Source organism: Myxine glutinosa, chromosome 10 (assembly GCF_964187855.1).
Source record: "Myxine glutinosa chromosome 10, kmMyxGlut1.1, whole genome shotgun sequence".
NCBI lineage: Eukaryota > Metazoa > Chordata > Myxini > Myxiniformes > Myxinidae > Myxine > Myxine glutinosa.
Genome location: NC_136270.1, coordinates 101,601,766 through 101,624,887, shown reverse-complemented (window position 1 = coordinate 101,624,887; position 23,122 = coordinate 101,601,766). Strand labels below are relative to the sequence as shown.

Below are 23,122 nucleotides of genomic sequence, written 5' to 3'. Positions count from 1 at the left end.
GACCGGAGCCGGACTGGAGCCTGGACGCGCTGGTGACCATCAACCTGTTCCTCTACAATCCCCATGTGAGTGACTGTGTGTGAGACAGGCCCGTTTGTCCAGGGAATAAGTTAAGCCTGTAATTAAGACTGCCCTGTGTGCTTTTCCTTCCTCTTTCTTTCTTGTACATTTCTTTCGTTTCCTCTTCTTGTGCATTTGTTAATAAACCCATCTGTTCTTCCTATCTTCCTGGTTTCCTCTTATCCGATCGTCCTAGTCTTTTCTCCATTGGGTAAACGTGGCACGATCGGAACCGCCATAATCGGGTCTAGTCACATTGTTAACGGCCCGAATGGCGGCTCGTTTCGCTCGGCGTGTCCACTAACGCCGTGGTTCGGGTGGGAGTTATTTCCTTGCTTCACTGTCGGTGTTAGTAATTAGGTATTAGGACTAAGTCGACCAATAACCCTATTTAATACCGACCGGAAGGAACGTGATAACTTCCAGGACTCGCGTCGGCCAGGTAAAAGGACAAGGGGATTAACCCCCCCTTGGTAAGGGGAGAGCCGATGTCAGATATATATATATAGCAAGTCCCATTAAATGAAGAATGAGTGACCAGTCCAAACTAATTTTTATTTACGCGCAGTCCAGGCTCCCCTGCCTCCCAGCTGAGGAAGTGATGTACCGGTAGCCAGCACAGTCCAAGTTCCACCCTCTCCGAGCCGCAGCAGTGAGGTTTAAACAGCCGACGTTTGTTTTGAGGATGTTTTCTTTGAAGGACAGTTTTTGGCCAGAGTTTATGGATATTTTTGTTTCATTAGTTCACCCTCATATTTTCCTGTACATGCACTTCCCCTCCACAGGTTATGGACTGCAGGTGGACATGTGGGCAACTGGTGTAATTGCATACATCCTATTGTGTGGCTTTCCACCGTTCCGCAGCATTCGTCATGATCAATACGAACTCTTTGATCAGATACAATTTGGACAGTACGAGTTTGTTACTCCATTCTGGGACCACATTTCCAACGGTAAAGCTCGTGTCCTCCCTTTTGCATTATTGGTGCGGAGAGGCACATTTTTGGTTTGGCAGGAATTACCTTTCTTTCCTAAAAATGGTGCCACGCTAAAAAAAATTCTCATCATTTTCATCCTATTGCCAGTAAAGAGATTTCTCACATTTGAGGAAATACAATTTTCATCACGTTTTCATATTCATACCTTTTTCACACCTTTCACACAATATTTTTCACACCATTCAACACTTCAGGTGTATACTAAAGGTGCCTAAAGCATGTTGAATCACAGGTCAAATCATCAATTAATAGTTTTCTTGAAGACAACAACTTGCACTTGGAAGATGTGCAACATTATGAAGACACTTGCAAGTTTATATTCAAGAAAATTATTTTAAAATAGATGTTGTAAAGCACTTGTAAAGCCAATAAGCTTGTGAACTGTTAGAATTAATAGGCTAGACAAGTAAAGTGGCACACCACTCGGCCATTTTAAATCATTTGACACATCATTTCTCTATCCATCTCACCTCTCTTCTCACACCTCCTCTTGCACTCTAGTGGCCAAACAGCTTATCCAGAGGCTCCTCGTGATCGACCCAAGCAATCGATACACGGCCCGTGAAGCTCTGCAGCACCCGTGGACGACGGCGTGCGACTCCAACGATGGCATGAACCTTCAAAGAGAGGTCACCACCAATATCCAGCGGCACTTCTCTTCAAGGCAACGTCGTCGGCACGGACCAGTCGGCTCTGCAGTGTGAAGCCCTTTTGTACACTCAGAAGGCATCGAAGAAAGAGCTGTGGAGTGTTGGTGACATCTCAATATCTGGACGTTCATGCATCTGGTGACCGTAGTGTCCAGAGAGTTTTCCCAAGCAACGTTCTACAAATGGGATACTCACAATAGTCAAGATATGCCAATGTTTTATTTATTATTTTACATTATATGTGCATATTGGCTTAGCGGTTAGGGTGCGGCTAGGGATCCTAGGATCCTGGGTTTGAATCCCGGTCGATCGCTGAATTAACGCCAGGGGGTTTGACTCAGCCTGTCATCCTTCCGAGGTCAGAAAATCGAGTACCAGCTCACTGGTAATTCCCTGTGTGTCGCAAGAGGCGACCAACAGGGTTGGTGGCAGGAAGGGCATCCGGCCATAAAACATTGCTCCAAAAAGGGGACCATGGTGCCCGAAAAAGGCCAACCCCTGCTCTGCGGGGAAAAATGGCCTCTAAAGGTGGTTCATTATATGTGCATATATATATAATTTGTGGTCAGTAAAATATTTTCTTACTAATCATATACACTTATATTTTTTCTTTTTTTTCTTTTTTTTTTAACGTTGGCGTGTCTTGGCCCTTTGTGATCTATCTTATTAGTAAAACCTTTTCACAGCCCTTCATGAAACAGAACCATTATTACCTCCACCACCAAAGGTGGATGGAGGTTAGGTTTTTCACCCCTGTCTGTCTGTTTGTCCGTTTGTTTGTGAACAGGATATCTCAAAAAGTTGTGGATGGATTCGGACGAAATTTGGCAGAAATGTAGCGGATGTGACAAAGACGATATGATTAGATTTTGGTGAAGATCCGGATCCGGCTAATATAAATTTTTAAGTGATTCTTCACCATTGGGAGATGGGGCCAAAAACGATACAAAGCAGGATATGTCAAAAAGTTGTGGACGGATTTGGACGAAATTTGGCAGAGAGGTAGCGTATGTGACAAAGACGAAGAGATTCGATTTTGGTGAGGATACGGATTCGGATCCGACTAGTAGAAATTTTTAAGTGATTCTTCACCATTGGGAGATAGGGCTAAAACGATACATAGCAGGATATCTCAAAAAGTTATGGATGGATTTGTACGAAACTTGGTGGACCGATTGGGTGTGTGACACAGAAGGATCGATTCAATTCTGGTGAAGATTTGGATCCGGATCCGGCCACTATAATTTTTTAAGTGATTCTTCACCATTGAATGCTATGGCCAACCAGGCGGAGGTAAGCTCTCCACTGAGTTCCGAGTTCCGTTTTAATTGTGACGATAAGTTACACAGTCGTCATTAGGACTCGTCTCAACACGTTACCGCGACTTTGTATTGAGTCAATCGCTGTAGTTTGCTTACTTTGAAATTTAGTCTTTTGTTGTAGTTTGTGGAACCTGGAACCCTTTGTGGGTGTGGGTTGTAGTTTGTGGAACTGGGTTCGAATCCCAGTAGATCGCTGAATTAACGCCAGGGGGGTTGACTCAGCCTGTCATCCTTCCGAGGTCAGCTAATTGAGTACCAGTTCACTGGTAATTCCCTGTTTGTCGTTAAAGGCGGCAAAAAGGGTTGGCGTCAGGAAGGGCATCCGGCCGTAAAACATTGCTTCAAAAAGGGGACCGAAAAACAACAACAACCACGGTTCCCGAAAAAGGCCAACCCCCGCTTCCCCTCACCCTCCCACTCGTTCCCCTCACCCTCCCACTCGTTCCCCTCACCCTCACCCTCCATCCTCGTTCCCCAATTGCACACCTCGCTTATGTTGCCAATGCCTCATTTGAAGCTGCTCACCAGCACTTCCATTCACACTGCATCATCTGCTCTGTCTACTCCCTTCTAAAACTCGCGCTCCTCCGTCTTCCCTTACACTCAGCGCTCCCACGTCATTATCAAACACTAAGCTACTACATCCCCACTACAGGTACCAAGTCTCTTACTTAAATCTGGTCACCTATAGTCACCTCTAGTCCCTATCAATATATCCTAACCCTCCCGGGCTAGTCTTCACTGCCATACACCCCATAACTAGTGCTCCTTTGCCGGCCGGGGGCGCAACCCCGCTATGCGGGGAAAAATGGCCTCTAAAGGTGGTTTTTAGTTTGTGGAACCTCGAAACAGCTTTTATTTGAAATAATAAATATTTGCAGAAACTTTCCAGACACCTCTGGTAGCTGTAAGCTGTCTTATGAAGTGGCTGAAACATGACTGCTTTGCGTTTTGAGCTGTCGGGGAGTATGTCCTTTGATAGTGTAACGGCCTTGGAATTATGAAAACAAAAGAAGAGAAAAGCAAAGGGTGATTAAGCTGTAAATAAGACGAAACACTACAACCAGCAGCGCAGGCAATCAAACTGGGTCCTTTCCCATTCGTACAGTTTTCCATTTACATTTCAATGTAAGCACATAAATGATGTGGAAAATCGCATCTCCCGTGTGGACCTGTTCGTAACGACACATGAGGAGCCGGACTCGGATTGGGAAAATCTGTTATGCGCAGCACGAAGTTAGGCCAGTGGCCTCAGCCTGGGACTACAAACTTGGGCCTTCGCAACTTGACGCAACATTTGGCTCACCTCAAACGGTATCGGCATCTCCAGTGTGGGCTTGTTCGTAACGACACATGAGGAGCACGACTTTGGCAGGAATATGGCCTGGGATATACAGCAGGCAAATATCAGGGAAGTTATATGATTACTATTACTTTCCAAGCTAAGAAAATAGATTTGCGATATGTTATAATCATTTGCTTTATTGTGAGGAAAATCGGCTGCTCTGGTGATCCAGTGCGGTTGCACGTGACGCCGGAAGCAGAGAGTGCCAAGTGTCAAATTGATAACCTCAACAACAGGGGCCTTCGGTCTGTCCTCTCACACGAGCTGCTGCGGGAACATTATTGTTTGGTGCCAGCTGGAGATGCATTATAGTTTATCAACCGTGAAAAGGCTCTCTGGTTTCAAATGAGTTCAAATGACCATGATTTGAGCATCTTCATCAAGGGTAAAAGTGCTGCTGAAATGCAAACCATGGAACTGTTGAGGAAAGAGGTGATGAAAAAGCTTTCAATTCCAAATGAAGAGGCTTGGAATGGAGAGAGAGAGAGGGAGAGAGAGAGAGAGAGAGAGAGAGAGGGGGGGGGTCGTGGGAATGGAGAGAGTGGGAGAGAGAGAGAGGGGGAGAGAGAGAGGGGGAGAGAAAGAGAGAGAGAGGGAGAGGGAGAGGGAGAGGGAGAGTGAGAGGGAGAGGGAGAGGGAGAGGGAGAGTGAGAGTGAGAGTGAGAGGGAGAGGGAGAGGGAGAGGGAGAGGGAGAGAGAGAGGGAGAGAGAGAGAGAGAGAGAGAGGTAGTGGGATTACGTATAACCTTGATTTCCCTGTAATGGTGCAATTACCAGTCAATCATCACTATTGAATGAAACTGTCGTGCATAACTGGGACATGAGCAATGAGGCTTTGCCACATTTATACATTTGGAGAGGGAAGGTAACATATAACAGCAGCAGTCTGCATGTATAACACAACACACTATCTTCCGTTAAAGCAATAACTCCACGTTGCTCTTGTGTCTTACCTACTAACAATTGACGAGCTTTAGTTTAGGAAATGTTTAATGCTTGCTTTCAACCACATGCTAAAGACTCATTTGTTGTTTCACTTCTTCGTTTTAGCAATAACGTTATGACTACGACATATATATTATATATATATATATATATATATATATATATATATATATATATATATATATATATATATATATATATATATATATATATATATATATATATATATATATTATTTACACCAACTAAGATAACAGAGGCCTGGTGTTTGTTTGGCGGTTAAGGTGGCTGGCTTAAGATCTTAGGGTCTTGAGTTTGCGCCCCTATCGTGCTGTTAACGTAACACCAGGTGGGTTGACAGCCTGCCATCCTTCTGAGGTTGGCAAAATGAGTACCAGCTGACTGGTAACAGGGGCAATACATCAGTGGAACAGTTGCACTTTTCCAGCGATGATGCAACAAGCAGCCACAGGCTGAATACAAACAACATGAGATAACAGATGGTGATTAAAAATATATATTTCAATACTTTTTGTGCTCATTAACATCACTTCCAAATACCGAAATCTGAGTAACTTCATAACTGATCTACCTAATCAACTAGGCCTAAAAATGTGTAGCCTGGTGTTGGCTTAGCGGTTAGGGTGCGGCTTGGGATCTTCGGATCCTGAGTTTGAATCCCGGTCGATCGCTGAATTAACGCCAGGGGGGTTTACTTAGCCTGTCATCCTTCCGAGGTCGGCAAATTGAGTACCAGCTTGCTGGGATGAATGATCCCGGTGTGTACCCCGATTTAGAATAGGTACACCGTATCCCTACGCATCGTAAGAGCGTGACCAAGGGTTGGCGTCAGGAAGGGCATCCGGCCATAAAAACATTGCCTCAAACAGGGAACCATGATTGTCATGGGGCCCGCAAGGCTAACCCCCGCACTAGTGGGGAAAATGGCCTTAAAACGATAATTCATGAAAAATGGCCTTAAAACGATAATTCATTCATTCATTCATTCTCACTGTATAACGCTGACTTTCCACGTGCAGGTCACGTTGTAGCAAAGCTCTCATAACTCGTCTTCTTGCCATTAAAAAATCTTATCATGCGATCCGAGGTGTAATGCATTTTCTTTAAACTACAAAATGGATGTGTCCATAAAAGTTGATAAACCTTTCACGATGAAGCAGTACGGTCGAGCTTCGTACACGATTAAAGTGAAATAAAACGTGCATACACAGACTGTTCCCTGTTTGTCGCTAAAGGCGGCAAAAAGGGTTGGCGTCAGGAAGGGCATCCGGCCGTAAAACATTGCTTCAAAAAGGGGACCAAAAAACAACAACAACCACGGTTCCCGAAAAAGGCCAACCACCGCTTGCGGGGAAAAATGGCCTCTAAAGGTGGTTTTTTTTATACACAGACTACACAAAAAACTATCGACTAATTTTTCATCTAGATCTTTCTCAAAGGAATAAAATCATCCATTTTGAACTTGTTTTTTTTTTACTTAAGGTAAGTTTACCCTTTGAGGCAACTTCACACGTCTAATACTGGATGACATAATAAAAACTGAGTGCCACATGTTCTTTATAAGGAACCATTTGAATGATTTCAAACTAATCAAAGGTAGTCAGCAAAGGCTTACTAAAGGAACTTACTTTACTCACTCTTCCTCTTCATCCCAACGACAGAAGGCTGCTACGAGCTTTTGCTATTTATCTCTATCCTGTGCCGTGCACCATGATAGACCCATCTCGCCCGACTCGGATAGCTATCACAGTCCTACGCCAAGTTGTGTTTGACCTGCCTGGTTTCCTCTTTCCCAAAAGCAGCCTTGGGGATCTGGTCAGGGGACATTCTAATTACGTGGCCGAGCCATCGGAGGCGGTGACACTTGATTTCAAGGGCAAAGATGTGGCAGCCAGTTCTTTATGCAAGTTTTTGTTGGATATCTTATTGGGCCAGAGGATGGGACAGATTTTCCCAAGGCATCCATTATGGAAGGACTCTACCTTGCTATCTGACTTTCTTTTTGAGTACTTGCCAGCACTTAGATCCATATGGAAGAACAGACTTGGCATTGCTGTTACAGAGTCTTATCTTTATCTTCAGGCTGTGCTGCTTGTAGACTTCCAGCGAATGCATGATGCGCTTTGCAGAGCCTTGCCTTGACTTCTTTCTTGTAGTCAGGTTCACTATGTCAATAAATTATATTTCGTTCAAAATCATGGTAGATTAGCAAACCTATAAATTTTTGGAAAGGTTATAGCATAAGGAAACTAAAAATCAATGTTTACATTTGGAGAGATACCTGTATGGCGGCCATTTTGGATTTTCAAAATGGCCACTGTAAAATACATATTTTGTTCTATTTCTGCCTCTAATTACCCTAAAAACTTTTTAAAATATACTAAACCTATATTTTCAGGGACAAGGAATCCAATGAAAGTATCAAATTAGTGCTATGGGGAATGGTAAGACACGAATCAAAGGTTTTGAATTGCAAAATACTGTCTTTATATTCGCGATAAGTTGCTCAAATACATGTTATCATTTTGTACAGGCAGTTAATAACATCAAAATGTGTCACAATAATTCACATCACCAAACATACACAGGCAGTCAGCAAAATCATGTATACACATGCAGTCAGTATAACTTCACATCTACACAGGCAGTCAATGACAAAATATACACAGGCAGTCAATGGCATCAAACATACACGATTACAGAATATGCCATTTAGAGTTCGTCATCACTGTCGTGTGTGTCGTATCCGACAATATAGTCCGCATCGTTTTCACAGTCCGTTCCACACAAGCAAAGGTCGGTCAAATTGATTGGCAAATCGAATTGGTCGAATGGTCGATCGAATCGAATTCGATGAATCGAATCGAATCGAATCGATCAAATTGGTCGAATGGTCGATCGAAGCGATTGGTCGAATGGTCGATTGGTCGAATTGGTCGAATCGAATTGGTCGGAATTGGCAAATGTAAACATTGATTTTCAGATTTTCCATGTAATAACGTTTCCAAAAATGTATAGGTTTGCTAATCTACCATGATTTTGAACGAAAAAACATAGTGAACCTGACTATTGGCTTCATTGTCTTTGCTGATGAGGCTGCCCATGTATAGAAAATTCTCTGCAGTCTCTCGAGATTCTCCATTTACAGTAATGGGTGCAGAAGGCATGGCATTGATGTTCATCACCTGGGTCTTGGTGGTACTAATGTTGAGAACTGTCCTTCTGGCAAAGCTGGCTAGCCTGTCAGTTTCTTTTTTCTTGCACATGGGTATGTTCGATGACAAAACAGCTAAGTCATCAGAAAGTCTTCAAATTGGGTGAAATGGGTCTACCGGATGTCTCTACTGTGCGTCTATCTGATATGGTGTTCCTCATGATTCAGTCGATGACAGCCAGAAAGAGGATAGGTGATGTGATACAACCTTGGTGGACCACTCTAATAGGGAGTTGTTCATTATGACACTGCATTCAAAGTGTTCATATAATTTGCTTATTAAGGTAACGTCTAAACTCTAAAGGGAGGTCATGTTTAACGAACTTAATGGAGTTCCATGAAGCCGTTTCTGACTATTGATGGTGGATGTGAACAGTGAATGTAGTTTATCTAGACTTTCAGATAGCTTTTGACAGGTACCACATAGAAGGTTATTAGACAAGGCGAGAGCTTGCGGTGCGACAGGTAGACTGGTAGAGTAGCTAACTGGAATGGAAACTGGATCATTTCTGGAAGCGTTAGTAGTCACAATTTACATCAACGATTTGGGCAATGGGGTTGGGAGTAGGTTTTCTAAATTTACAGGTGACACTAAGCCTGGAGGTAAGAGATAGACAGCAGGGAGGGAGGTACTCTTATTCAGAAAAGCATATTCTGATTGATTGGGCAAAAGATTGGCAGATGCAGTTTAGCATAAGTAAATGTACCGTGCTGAGGGGTGGGTATAGGAACAATGAAAATAGGGATTATATAATTCAAGGGGCAGTCTTGGAACGTATGACGTGGGAGAGGGACCTGGCGGTGGTAATAGATATGGGGGATTGGTAAGGGATGGGGATAAGCACACAGCACAGTTCCAGGCAGCTAGGGTTAAAGCTAACAGGGTTTTAGCTTATATTCAGAGGGGGATATGAGGAACTGCTGAAGGAGACCGGACTTTATACATTATAGAAAGGAGGTGGCTACGAGGGGATTTCATGGATATCTGAGATAATGAAGGGTACAGAGGGAATCAGTGCGGGAAGGTTTTTCAACAGAATGGACAGCGATAGGACCAGAGGCCAAAGCTTGAGAGTGAAGAGGAGAGTTGGGATGACATTAAGGCAGGGGTCTTTCATTCAGAGGGTAGTTAATGCATTGAATGGTCTCCCTAGATAAATGGTGACGGCTGAAATGGTGTAAGGGTTTAAACTGGAGTTGGATAGGTACCTGGAAGTATTGACGATAGAGGGGTGCATGCATATTGGCAAAGGTGTGCAGTCATGATGGACCAGACGGCCTCCTCCTGCATCGTACTTCCTTGTATAAACAGCAAAATATAGTGGCATCACCAAATGATAGTACACAGAGGCATATACGACTTGTATGACTTTTCATAAACTCCAAGATACAATTAAATCGATACACTGATGAATGTAACTTTGCTTCACGTGATCCTTACCTTTTGTCCATTTGGTTAAGGTATCCAAATATCTGTGAGCATTCGCGCAAACTCCTGAACAGATCTGTGGGTAAAACACATGTGAGTCCTCAATGCAGTATTAATTAGAGAGTTCATAGAACACCTTACCGTGAACAATCTTGAGAGAAAAAAGGACATGGGAAGGATTTTTAAAATAAACTGTTGCTTTTTGCATTTCCGAGAATGACCGATATTTCCTACGAGCCGCCATTTTGTCTGAATCGGGATATTCCTCAACAGTGAGAGAACGAGCGGAAAATTTGATTGGTTGAGATGATGTAAATGGCGTAATATTTTGTCCAAGTACGGCTAAACGGAAGATTTTTAAAGTGCCAAGAAAGTGATTTGTTGTTTTAATGTTCAAGTATGTAATTAAATTGAAGAAAAAAAATAAAATCAAAAGCTAGAAAAAAAACGTTTTTCGGAAGTTTACCACCGCCGTTGATGCGCCATCTTGTACACCGCCTTATCTAACACATATATTAGTTATTCATGCCTGTTGTTTGTGCCCTTTATGATGTCCATAAAAACAGTAAGTTTCCTGTTTGAAATGATTTTCAATTTTGTTTTACTCCCAGACAGGCAGACAGACTAAAAAAAATTCCTTTACTCCTTCCTCGGCGGGCATGAGCAATCAGGACGAGATTCCGTACAATTTGCCAAATTCAGTCAAAGTTTTGCCAAACTACAGGTTCTTTTTCTGACGTATGTTCTGATTTATGTTCAAAATATAACATTCAATTGCAATTTAATTGTTCCCCGATCCTAAACCGATGCTTGTAGACGGCCAGACAGACAAAGTGACCCAATATTGCTTAACCCCACTTTTTGCTTCGCAAACATCGTTACAAAAAATTCCAAATGTTGTGCTCTTTTCTTTATAAATACTGTTAAAGTATAGTGATGCTTCCCTCACTGCGATGCAATCAACCCCATCCATAACTATAATTTTCTTGGATCCTGCAGTTGTATATTCAACAGCAAGAGAAGGACTTTCATTTTATCCCTTTTGGGTTCGAGCAATACACCAATTGGCAATGCTGAGCAATACCTCAAATCTTGCTGGGTGCTTCTTTGTTTTTTCCTCCATAACTGTTCACGTATAATAAACAAAACTCAACATCCGCCCTCCAGGACATCGCACTCAGATTAGTAGAAACGTGTGTGCGTGTGCAATTAGATGGATCTTCATCACTCATTGTTTTGGTAACTTGGGAGTCCCTCAAAATTCATTGATGTTACAAATTTTCAGAATATGACAAAAAAAAAGGACAACAAACAAAAACAACCCCCCCCCCCCCCCCAAAAAAAAAACCCTCCATGATTCTTACATTTTTGTTGTTGTTGGTGATGGCCACGAGGAGTGTTTTTAGACCGATATATGTATATTACGGCTTTTACTTTGAATATTTTGAGGAGTTTCATGCAACTCTTAAGCTACGTCTTGTAAGATCGTAACACGAGATTCACTCTTCTTAAAAAGTCTTCACTAACCGTTAGGAATCATATCATTGTGGCGGACACAAAAGCCCACTGGCGTGGTGACATCATTCCACGCACCAAGTGGGCGGTGGCCACGCCCGAGGGGTAGGCGTGGCCTCATGATATACACCGGGCGACCAGCCCGGACCGGAGGAGTTCAGTGTTACAGTGTAGTCTTACAATAAAGACGTTTATATGTTACCGCTTGTCCGCTTCCTCCTTGCTCACAAGCAGCGCGCGTAACGCCGCGCTTTATCATCACATTATATCTACGACTTTTACTGCATCGTGCAAAATTGAGAACCAATTAGTCCAACAATGTAACAGAGTATATCTCATTGAGTTGTACATGCTGGATTTTGTTTGTGTGAACGTGAACATTGTATATTTTAGGAATGTTGGGAAAAAGGCCTTATTTGGAATGCTGCCAGCAAGTGGCCTCTGATCACCAATTGTCCACATTTGATTGTACTTGCCACCATTTAGGGATACAAATATGTTTGAAGTCGAACTGCAAAAGGTATACAAGTTATACTATTAATGAGTTTTGAGTTTTTGTCTATAGCTTGTTTTGTTCTCAAATAAACGTCTTTACGAACTCACGTTGCCACGTTTTCCGATGCAAAAAAAATGTTGCACTCAGTAAAAAGCAAAAAAACTCAGCAAAAAGTGATGGAATTGAGAGAAATTATGCACGTCTGCATCTAGGGCTGGTAGGATGGCCTATCGATTCGGCACACTCACCTCTAAGCTATTTATCCTGGGTTTGAATCCTGACCCAGCTATAAACTGACATCCCAGGTGTTTCACAGGCATGGCGTTAGTCAATGAGTGCCATCCCTCGGATGGACGTTAAACTTGGTGTCCTGTCTGCTATTATTCGTTTATTGATGTTAAAGATACCTCGGTGTCCTTCACAAAGTGTAGGTGAGCTATCGCCGGCACCATGAACAAATTCCAAAATCCTGCCCTAACCTTAGTCAAACGTCAGGACAGGCTAGCCGGTTCCTGAAAAACTTGGGCCAAGCTTCCCCATGTCAACCCCACATGAACATGGGAGTAATAGTGTCCATTAAAGAAGAAGAAGGTGCAAATCTGCATCTGTTTTCAGAAGACAGGCAAATTTTCTGAATTTTAAAGTACAAAACACATAAGTGAAGTTATGATTTGACAGACCTGTTTAATTTTAAAATGTTACTGTAGCGGCTGCCGCTGAGTTTTCACAATCGCCTTGCACCTATCAAGGACGCGGAGCGATCACCATGCCGGGCTCGTCCAGGACGCCCAGGCCCGCGCTCAACTTGCCAGGCCGCAGCCAGGATGCTGGGCCACGCCCCCTGGCGCCGGGCCTGGGCAAACCCCCTGGCGGAATAGATATATATTGCTGACTGATAAACGGTTTTTCAGAGTGCCTGAGTGTTTGATTTCATTAAAGCAACTCAGATGAATTCTAGCTTTTTGTCGCGTCCATTCTTCCGATCGACGTGGGAGCCCCGGCTCCTTCATTGGTGACCTATCGACATGGACACGGCAGTCGCCCTTAAACTGCCTACCTTCTGGGAGGCTCACGCGGCGGTTTGGTTCGCACAGGCGGAGTCCCTGTTCGCCCTGCGAGGCATCACGGCCGACGACACCCGCTTCCACCATGTGGTAGCTGCGCTCGGGTCGGTTACCGCGGCCCGCGCCCTGAGCCTCCTCGAAAGCCCGCCAGCCGCTGACAAATACGGCGCGATTAAGAAGCTGCTCCTCGATGCTTTCGCCCTCCCATCGGCGGAACGCGCACGGCGCCTGCTCGATCTGCCTGAGCTCGGCGACACGCGCCCTTCCGAGCGCATGGACTACATGCTTTCACTGCTCGGTGAGCACTCTCCGGCATTCCTGTTCCGGGAGCTGTTCTTCCGTCAGCTGCCTAACCCGGTACGCCTCGCCCTGGCAAGCACGACGATCATAGATCCCCGGGCCCTTGCCAGAGAAGCCGACAAGATCTCCGCCGCAGGACAGCGCATCGTAGCGGCGACATGGGACCCACCGCCGTCCGACGCAACACCCAGGGCGCCCGAGCACCCGGCACGGTCGACGGCCGAACTGCCGACGCCATTGGCGGCCGCTCTACCGAGCCGACCACCTCCGGCACGACGACCGAGGCCTCCACCTGACCAAGCGTGGTGTTACTATCATGCCAGGTTCGGACAGAAGGCCCGGACATGCCGACCCCCGTGCACCTTCGGCAGGCCGGGAAACGGCCGGGCCGGCGTTCATTACCAGCCATGAGCGCCGGCCACACGGGCAACTTACTGTTCATCACGGATAAAGCGTCCGGACGGCGCTTCCTGTGCGACACCGGCGCCCAAATGAGCGTCATACCCGCCTCTGACCAGGACAGGCAATCCGCGGTTTGCGGCCCCTCCTTAGTTGCGGCCAACGGATCGACTATCCGCACCTTCGGCCCGCGCAACGTCACCCTCTGCTTCGGCGGCCAACGCTTTGCTTGGACGTTTGTAACCGCCAACGTGCCCGTGGCTCTGCTAGGCGCCGACTTCCTCTGCGCACACGGACTGCTGGTGGACGTCCAACGGCGTCGTTTAATCAACGCTGAAACCTTCAGCTCCCTGGTATGCACATTGAGCAGCTCCGCGCCGACCGAGCTGGCATGCGCCGTCCCGGCGGCGAACGAGTTTGCTCGCCTGCTCACGGAGTTCCCGGCCCTCACGCGGCCGACGTTTTCGGCCGTCGCAGTACGGCATGGGATCGAGCACCACATACCAACCACGGGCCCGCCGGTCTATGCCAGGGCCCGCCGCCTCGACCCAGCCAAGCTCGCCGTAGCGAAGGCCGAATTCGACGCGTTGGAGCACCTCGGCATCGTGCGGCGCTCCGATAGCGCGTGGGCCTCGCCACTGCACATCGTGCCAAAGCCGGGGGGTGGATGGCGCCCGTGTGGCGACTACCGCCGTCTCAATGACGCTACCACCCCCGACAGGTACCCGATCCCGCATATCCAAGACTTCTCCGCCCGTCTGGCGGGACGGGTCATTTTTTCGAAAATTGACCTCATACGGGGATATCACCAGGTACCTGTCAGGGCGGCCGACGTCCCTAAAACGGCAGTCATCACGCCGTTCGGCTTATTCGAATTCTTGCGGATGCCGTTTGGTCTCAAGAACGCGGCTCAGGCGTTCCAGCGCTTGATGGACGGCGTGCTGCGTGACCTGCCGTTCCTTTTCGTTTACCTGGACGACATCCTCGTCGCCAGCACGTCCCGGGCCGAGCACCTCCTCCACCTCCGGACGCTGTTCGAGCGCCTCAGCGAGCACGGCCTCATCGTCAACCCGGCCAAATGCCACTTCGGCACGACGGCCGTTGATTTTTTGGGCCATCACATCACCAAGAACGGGGCCGTGCCGCTGCCAACCAAGGTCGAGGCCATCACCACGTTCCCGCGTCCCCGCACCATAAAGGCCCTGCAGGAATTCCTGGGAATGGTGAATTTTTATCACCGCTTCGTGCCCCGCGCTGCTCAGCTCATGCGGCCCCTCTACGAAGCCCTCCGGGGCATGCCGGCCAAGCACGACATCGCCTGGTCCGCAGCAATGGATGCGGCCTTCCAAGGCTCAAAGCGGGCCCTCGCCGACGCAACACTGCTCGCTCACCCGGTGCTCAACGCTCCCATCGCCCTCACCACGGATGCCTCCGACTACGCGGTGGGCGCCGTACATGAGCAATGGGTGAACGGGGTTTGGCAGCCACTCGCTTTTTTCAGCCGGCAGCTCCGGCCGAACGAGCTCAAATACAGCACGTTTGACCGGGAGCTCCTCGGTCTACACCTGGCCGTCCGCCATTTCCGCCACCTCCTGGAGGGCCGACCTTTCACGGCGTTCGTCGACCACAAGCCGTTGGTTTACGCCATGGCCAAGGTCACGGAGCCATGGTCGGCCCGCCAACAGCGCCACCTCTCCGCCGTGTTGGAGTTTACCACGGACATCCGGCACGTCGCCGGCAAAAACAACGCCGTGGCCGACTGTCTTTCCCGGGCCAGCGCGAACGCGGTCCACCTGGGCGTGGATTTTGCGCTTATGGCGGCGGACCAAACCACCGACACCACGGTGCAAGCCCTCCGGGCGGCGGACACGGGCCTCCGCCTGGCCGACATCCCCTGCGCGGACACTGTCCTGCTCTGCGACGTCTCCCAAGGCCAGCCTCGCCCCATCGTGCCCGTCGCCTGGCAACGCCGCATCTTCGCCTCCCTCCACGGCCTTTCCCACCCGGGCCGGAAAGCTTCCCAGAAGCTGGTGTCGGCGCGTTTCGTCTGGCACGGCCTTCGTCGGGACGTCCGCGATTGGACCAGCGCCTGCACGGCCTGCCAACGGGCCAAGGTCCACCGACACACCCAGGCCCCGCTGGCACCTTTCACCGTGCCCGAACGACGTTTCGACCACGTCAACGTGGATCTGGTGGGCCCCCTCCCCCCGTCACGGGGGTTCACACACCTGCTCACCATGGTGGACAGGACCACCAGGTGGCCGGAGGCCGTTCCCCTCGTCTCCACCACCACCGCCGACGTGGCGCAGGCTTTCATCGCCACCTGGGTCGCCCGCTTCGGCGCACCGGCGGACATCTCGTCAGACCGCGGTCCACAGTTCACCTCCGAGCTGTGGGGCGCGTTCGCCCGCAACCTGGGGATCAAGCTCCACCGTACTACGGCCTACCACCCCCAAGCAAACGGGTTGTGCGAGCGATTCCACCGCTCCATGAAGGCCGCGCTCATGGCCGGCCTTCAAGACGTCGGGTGGGCCGACCGGCTGCCGTGGGTCCTTTTGGGCCTTCGCACGGCCCCCAAGGAGGACCTCCAGGCATCCACCGCCGAGCTTGTCTATGGCCAGGTGCTACGCGTCCCGGGCGAATTTGTGCCCGACGCTACCAGTCCCTGGTCCGCAGCTCACCAGCGCTCGGACCTCCAGGAGGCCGCCCGACGGTTTGCCCCCGTGCCAACATCCCACCATGGTGACCCCCAGTCCTACGTCCCCCCAGCACTCCGCACAGCGGAGTATGTTTTTGTGCGTCGCGACGCACATCGGTGGCCACTCCAGCCGCCGTACGACGGGCCCTTCCGGGTGCTGCGACGGGACGACAAGTCGTTCGTCATCGACATCGGCGGCAGGTCGGACCGGATTGCTGTGGACCGCGTCAAGCCGGCGCACGTGGACGTCGACCACCCACCACGGGTGGCCCTTCCGCCGCGGCGAGGCCGTCCCCCGTCCACGGTGCCCCCCACTCGACCGCCCACCACCTCACCGGACCCCCTCCCACGACCCGCCAGGGGTCGCTTCGGCCGGGTCATCAGGACCCCCCTCAAATTGACCCTGCCGGTGCAAGTCGATTCTGGGGGGACGTGTGTAGCGGCTGCCGCTGAGTTTTCACAATCGCCTTGCACCTATCAAGGACGCGGAGCGATCACCATGCCGGGCTCGTCCAGGACGCCCAGGCCCGCGCTCAACTTGCCAGGCCGCAGCCAGGACGCTGGGCCACGCCCCCTGGCGCCGGGCCTGGGCAAACCCCCTGGCGGAATAGATATATATTGCTGACTGATAAACGGTTTTTCAGAGTGCCTGAGTGTTTGATTTCATTAAAGCAACTCAGATGAATTCTAGCTTTTTGTCGCGTCCATTCTTCCGATCGACGTGGGAGCCCCGGCTCCTTCATTACCATCCTTTATGCCAACCGATATGAATTGTCTTTGGTATGACTATTTTTAAAATCTTTGGTATGACTTGAACCGGTCCAAACCAGATGGGTGTTTTTTAGGAGACCCATCTCCTTACTGGATGGCTGTTGTCTCCCTACGGGAGCTCATCCGCCCTTTGACAGGTGTTGTTTTTGGTCTTGGCAGGGTGTCACAGACACCATCCCCACTAGCAAAGCCAGTGAGGGGTGTCGGTTTAGTCGCCGACAACCCAACCATGCGGCAGGTAGTACTGGGTTACATGTTACCAGTGGCAGTCATCTTGCAAACTGAACTCTGAACTCATCGCAAACTTTCGACAGTCTGGTCACTGGCCCTCCTTGAAAAGCTATAGGTGAATGGCATACATAGCCCCACTCTTCACTCATGACCACTCCGTTTTGCATCTTCAGGTGCATAGGGCTGCCAAAGCTGTTTCCTAGGCTATTGGGTACAGTCCTGGAAGGGTCGCCAATCTGACGGCGACCTTTCACTCATAGCTAGTACATTTCTGCACCATCAATGCAAGCATCCTGATGGCTTCTCCTCTGCGCTACCCATCAGGAATGGTGCCCCACAAGGTAGTAGCAAATTCTGTCCTACCCTGTTTTCAGTTTATATTAAACTAGTAAAGGGCCGGCAAATAAGCCGGGTTGGAACAGTTTATGCGGCGGTGCAGCCTCATGAGCGTGCTAAAGTCTGAAGCCTTGGCCTAGTGTCAGCTGTGCTTATATATTCTTTATTTATTCGACATCATACAGACGTAAATGAACACTCGTTTTACTCTGCGTACGTTGTACATCATGTGTAGCTAACTAATTTCACCTCCCTGTGCATTGTATTTATTGTTATTTAATAAATAAAAAAAACATTTCTATACACCGCCCTTGAGGCTCGGTTTTTAAGCCGCCGTCTACAATTCCAATAGAAGAGACACTCATTCATGGAAAATGTTTCTTGAGTTTGTTTTATCCTTAAAAATAGACCATAGTGAAAAGATTCGTGTTAAAAGATTGGTCTTTAAAACCAAACCTTAATTAAAGGGGACAACATCTGTACAAACACACAAACTGACTGTGTTTTATATGGTAGATTGTCTTACCACATCCTACAAGTAATAACAGAAACCTGCAGTCACAACCTTTTTGGCCAATCGATACGACTTAAGAATTTGAATTTCAACCCAAGTATAAATCTCACGTTTTTACTCTGTGTTTGGAAAGGGTGTACCTGGAAAATTCTCCTGTTCTCGTTTTGGAGTCAAAACCTCAATGGAAACTATTGTCATGAACATTTGGTCGCCATGATAATTTATCAATTTTTAAAATGGCTTCTAAAGTGAGATTCCAATAGGGTATCTTATGCAAGGACTGGTTTGTAAAGCAATTAATGAAGTAGAATCATGATTAATCTACATATCATTAGGTACTTGTACTAAATTTCCCAATTTGAAACCTTCCATCGACCCCTCAAGAAAAAACGACCATAAAACAACAACAGCAAAAGGGCGCCAATGTTCCCAGCGTACGACATGACGCATCTGTCCGTACGCGATGACGCATCCAAAGCGACGTGTGATGGTACCACGTGATTTCCGCGTGTGTTTCTGGCCTTCGATTTGAGGGAGTTATTTTGAAGTTCGTGTTCAGGCACAAGTCGAATATTAATCGAAAACGCTCGAAAGTGCGGAATTTCGAAACGTTCGCTTATAAATATGGGTTCGAGCGGGCTAAAGCGGCGAAAAGGGCAAGCGAAGAATCGAGTCCATGTCATAAAGAAGCCCGATGAAGACGCGAGGCAGCAAGAGATTCGCAAAGTGGCGAAGAAGAAGTCCGGACGCGGTAAGAACACGGCGCTGGCTTTGAATCCGCAGCAGCAGAAGGCGTTCGAGAGCCAAGTGCACGGTCTGAAGAAGAGTCCTGAAGAGGTACGATTCGAAGCACGTATTCATGACACGGCCTCTTGAGTAGATCCTTTCTATTTTTCCATACTGCCTGCAAGATGTTTATCGAATTATTTTTTGCGAATCGAGATTGAGCTACGTCCTTGTGTTGCCAAAGTACCCTCTCTCCCCCCCAACCCCCGCCCACGTGACCGTGCAGAGTCGTCACAGCGGTCCCGGAACGATCTACTTGGGGCACATTCCCCAAGGGTTCTTCGAGCTCGAGATGAGGAGGTTCTTCAGTCAGTTCGGACGTGTGACCCGTTTACGTCTGTCCCGCAGCAAACGCGTAAGCACCGAGTACCTTGTACACTACCTCATGCCATAGGTCGTGGCCTCCTGAATCCTGGGGCATGGTATACTGCCCTACTTTGACAAAAGGAAGCAACTGCCTGAAAGGAGTTTTCTTGTAAATGAGGAAAATGTGTTTTTCTTTCTGCTCTCTTTGGCAGAGTTTCTTACTTCCTGGGTATAAAGTTTTTCAAACTGTACTCGAAGAAGACTTTTTAGGCAACCACGGTTGGAGATATGAATTCATATTTTTGTGTGAATTATGTCACTTGCTTCCTTTTGTCAAAGTATTATGGTAATAGTTCCAGGCCCAATACTTTGACAAAAGGAAGCAACTTTTCAAATTTTCTGATCACTCTGGTATGAAACTGTGCTAGATATGTATTTATTGGTTTTGTGTGTATTTATTAATGATCCAAATTTGTTTACACATCAATAATACAAGACGATTTTCAGCGCCTCGAGATTGACAAAAATGTTGAAGGGGTCAGTTCAAATGCCGATTTTGTCAGATTAGGCTGGTTAAATTTTTTTCCTGTTTATCATCGCCGCCTGCCCCATAAAAGTCGTCCGCCTCTAAAAAAAATTTTGTTTGTTTATTTGCTCGCGAAGTCGGTAAAATCCGTTCCCGCTCAGTGGAACAGGTTCGAATTTTGTATGTGCTCGCGTACTGTGCGACAAGTTACATGTGCTCGAACTTGGTCGAGCTGCAGGAGACCAATGAGGCAAACGTCTTCAGTAATGTCGACGCCAAAGCCAATCTCACATGCAACGATGCGACAGAGAAGCCATACTACACGGCTGGCTATGAAGATGTGTGCTATATCTGTGGCTGTGTTGAGGAGCTGAGTACCACAGATGAGTCGTATCCGATATGCAGTACCTGCAGTAAGAGTCGTACTGCCGAGAAGAGGCCCACTCGGACGTTCAAGAAGTAGTTGGTATTCTGAAGGAGAAGCGAAATATCATCGGCAAACGGGAGAGCATCACGTGATAATTATTGCTGTGGATTCCGAGTCAAAAATTAAACGAGCGCTACCACTACATGTAGTCGTAGGTGATGATAGATACATGAATAAACGGCAACCAACATTCTCTTGGTGTTGAACTCTACTCAACATGTATGAGTGCTATAATAGCAGTAGCTGCTGATATATAGATACATCTATGAGTGCTATAATAGCAGTAGCTGCTCATAGATAGATACATCTATGAGTGCTATAATAGCAGTAGCTGCTGATATATAGATACATCTATGAGTGCTATAATAGCAGTAGCTGCTGATAGATAGATATATCTATGAGTGCTGTAATAGCAGTAGCTGCTGATAGATAGATATATCTATGAGTGCTATAATAGCAGTAGCTGCTGATATATAGATACATCTATGAGTGCTATAATAGCAGTAGCTGCTGATATATATATACATCTATGAGTGCTGTAATAGCAGTAGCTGCTGATAGATAGATATATCTATGAGTGCTATAATAGCAGTAGCTGCTGATATATAGATACATCTATGAGTGCTATAATAGCAGTAGCTGCTGATAGCTAGATACATCTATCAGTGCTATAACAGCAGTAGCTGCTGATAGATAGATACATCTATGAGTGCTATAATAGCAGTAGCTGCTGATAGATAGGTACATCTATGAGTGCTATAATAGCAGTAGCTGCTGATAGATAGATACATCTATGAGTGTTATAATAGCAGTAGCTGCTGATAGATAGATACATCTATGAGTGTTATAATAGCAGTAGCTGCTGATAGATAGATACATCTATGAGTGCTGTAATAGCAGTAGCTGCTGATAGATAGATACATCTATGAGTGCTAAAATAGCAGTAGCTGCTGAAAGATAGATACATCTATGAGTGCTGTAATAGCAGTAGCTGCTGATAGATAGATGTATAAATGCGAATCAGACATTCTTTAGATGTGGTTAATGTCCTCTTCCATGTCTACCAAACTGCTCAATATGCATGTACCGGTACCATGAAGTGATATATCGTGGCGAGGAATTCTAGTCAAATATGTATGAATGCTATGGCAATAGCTGCTGATAGATACATGTATGGCAACCGGACATTATTCTTAAAAGCGGAAGTTTTGGTCTACCATTGTTATATGTATCAGCAAATATTAAAACTAAACAGAACTCAATGTGACATAGGTTTCTTTATTTTCTTTATTTGAATCGTATCAGTGCGTACATACGAAGGTTTACTAGTTTAGAAATCATAACATGATTCATCATGTATGTCCGATGAAGTATATTTAAGAAAAAAACATATTGTGCGTTGAATAATCCATTAAAATTTCACTCTGGAAAAAAAACAAAAAAAAAAACCCTCCCGCCCTACCCACTTTTTTGAAAAAAAGTGATGATAAACAGGAATTTTTTTTTAACCAGCCTTAGTATATTCTTTTTATTTCTTTTCTTTGAAATATTAATTTGTATGATATAATGCATATAGAAATTATATTTTCCAAGTAAATTAATGAATCAAATGTCTGAAATCAACTTCCAAATAGTGTCCGGTAATACAATACACTGTCATACAAAATCCAAGTTCTCGTGCACGTAACCCATGGATGTAGACTAGCCTAATTTTTTACACCGGCGATCATTAAATTTTAATCAAAACTGCCTCCAAATGATAATACAATCATACAACTGCAAGCACTGAAGGGGGAAATAATTTTAACTCTACATTTAGTCATTGCTTTCAAAAACTTGCTTCAAGACTCTAACTCGAAACATTAGATACGTGTACTGCATTCTGTACACTGTACACAACAATGTGTATATGGGACTACACAGAAACTGCGCACAAACAAGACAGGATATAAACGTCTAGTAAATAGAAAATAAACACTAGTTAACGTGAGTTTCACTCAAAAGAGTCTAAAAATTGAATGCCTAATAGCATATTGAACAGTCAGGTACTTACATCTATCTATAATTCCAGTAATCTCTGTCTGTCTGTCTGTACGTTTGTTTGTTTGTCTGTGACCGCTGTTTCTCGACAACTACCGGTCCGATATACTTGAAACTTGCCAGGTATATTGCTGGGGACCCGAGGATGTGCCTTTTCAAGGTTTCATATTAATCGGACAATTACTTACCGAGCTATGTACAAAAAACGATTCAACCAATCAGAGAGCAGCGAACGATCGCGTGTGCCGAACGTGGAGGACACACTCTGCCTCGGATGGCACATTTGACAGCGTATTCATTTATTTCACGTTTGCAAACTATGTTGCCGTTAAACTATGTTTTAATAAAGTTTTAAAACTAATAAAAACGAATTTGCGATTCATTCGCTTTCCTGCGCGTTTGTGCACGCGATGGCGATTGCTTTACCAAACTCCGGAAGCCGTTCGCTTTGGACCAAACCATTGCATGTAAATAGAGGGGGGGGATTGTCACCACTCGCAAGCCGTTCGCTTTGGACCAAACCATTTCATGTAAATAGAGGGGGGGGATATAATTTTAGATATAGATATAGTACGGGCATGCCCTAGTATCTCTCAAATGGGCGAAAACATCAGAGAATTTCAGCATTTTCGGGCGGTTTCACAACCAGTTGCACAAGCACAACACAGAGCAAAAACCATGAGAAAGCCAAGCTGGATAATAGGAGGTCTCTGATTGGTTAACTCCCTC

The 23,122-nt window shown here is 46.6% G+C and overlaps 2 protein-coding genes across 2 annotated transcripts in view; both read left to right on the top strand.

Moving 5' to 3' along the window:
* Positions 1-2,400, top strand: part of LOC137433898 (serine/threonine-protein kinase DCLK3) — a 44,813-nt gene extending 42,413 nt beyond the window's left edge. The window contains exons 4-5 of the mRNA XM_068126370.2: positions 846-1,013; positions 1,560-2,400. Of these exons, the coding sequence (XP_067982471.2) occupies positions 846-1,013; positions 1,560-1,762 (371 nt within the window). The 3' untranslated portion in view covers positions 1,763-2,400. The remainder of the gene's footprint in view (positions 1-845; positions 1,014-1,559) is intronic.
* A 16,349-nt stretch (positions 2,401-18,749) lies between these two features.
* The window catches only part of LOC137433899 (MKI67 FHA domain-interacting nucleolar phosphoprotein-like), a 17,970-nt gene continuing 13,597 nt past the window's right edge, over positions 18,750-23,122 (top strand). Inside the window, exons 1-2 of the mRNA XM_068126371.2 lie at positions 18,750-19,145; positions 19,321-19,449. Of these exons, the coding sequence (XP_067982472.1) occupies positions 18,933-19,145; positions 19,321-19,449 (342 nt within the window). The 5' untranslated portion in view covers positions 18,750-18,932. The remainder of the gene's footprint in view (positions 19,146-19,320; positions 19,450-23,122) is intronic.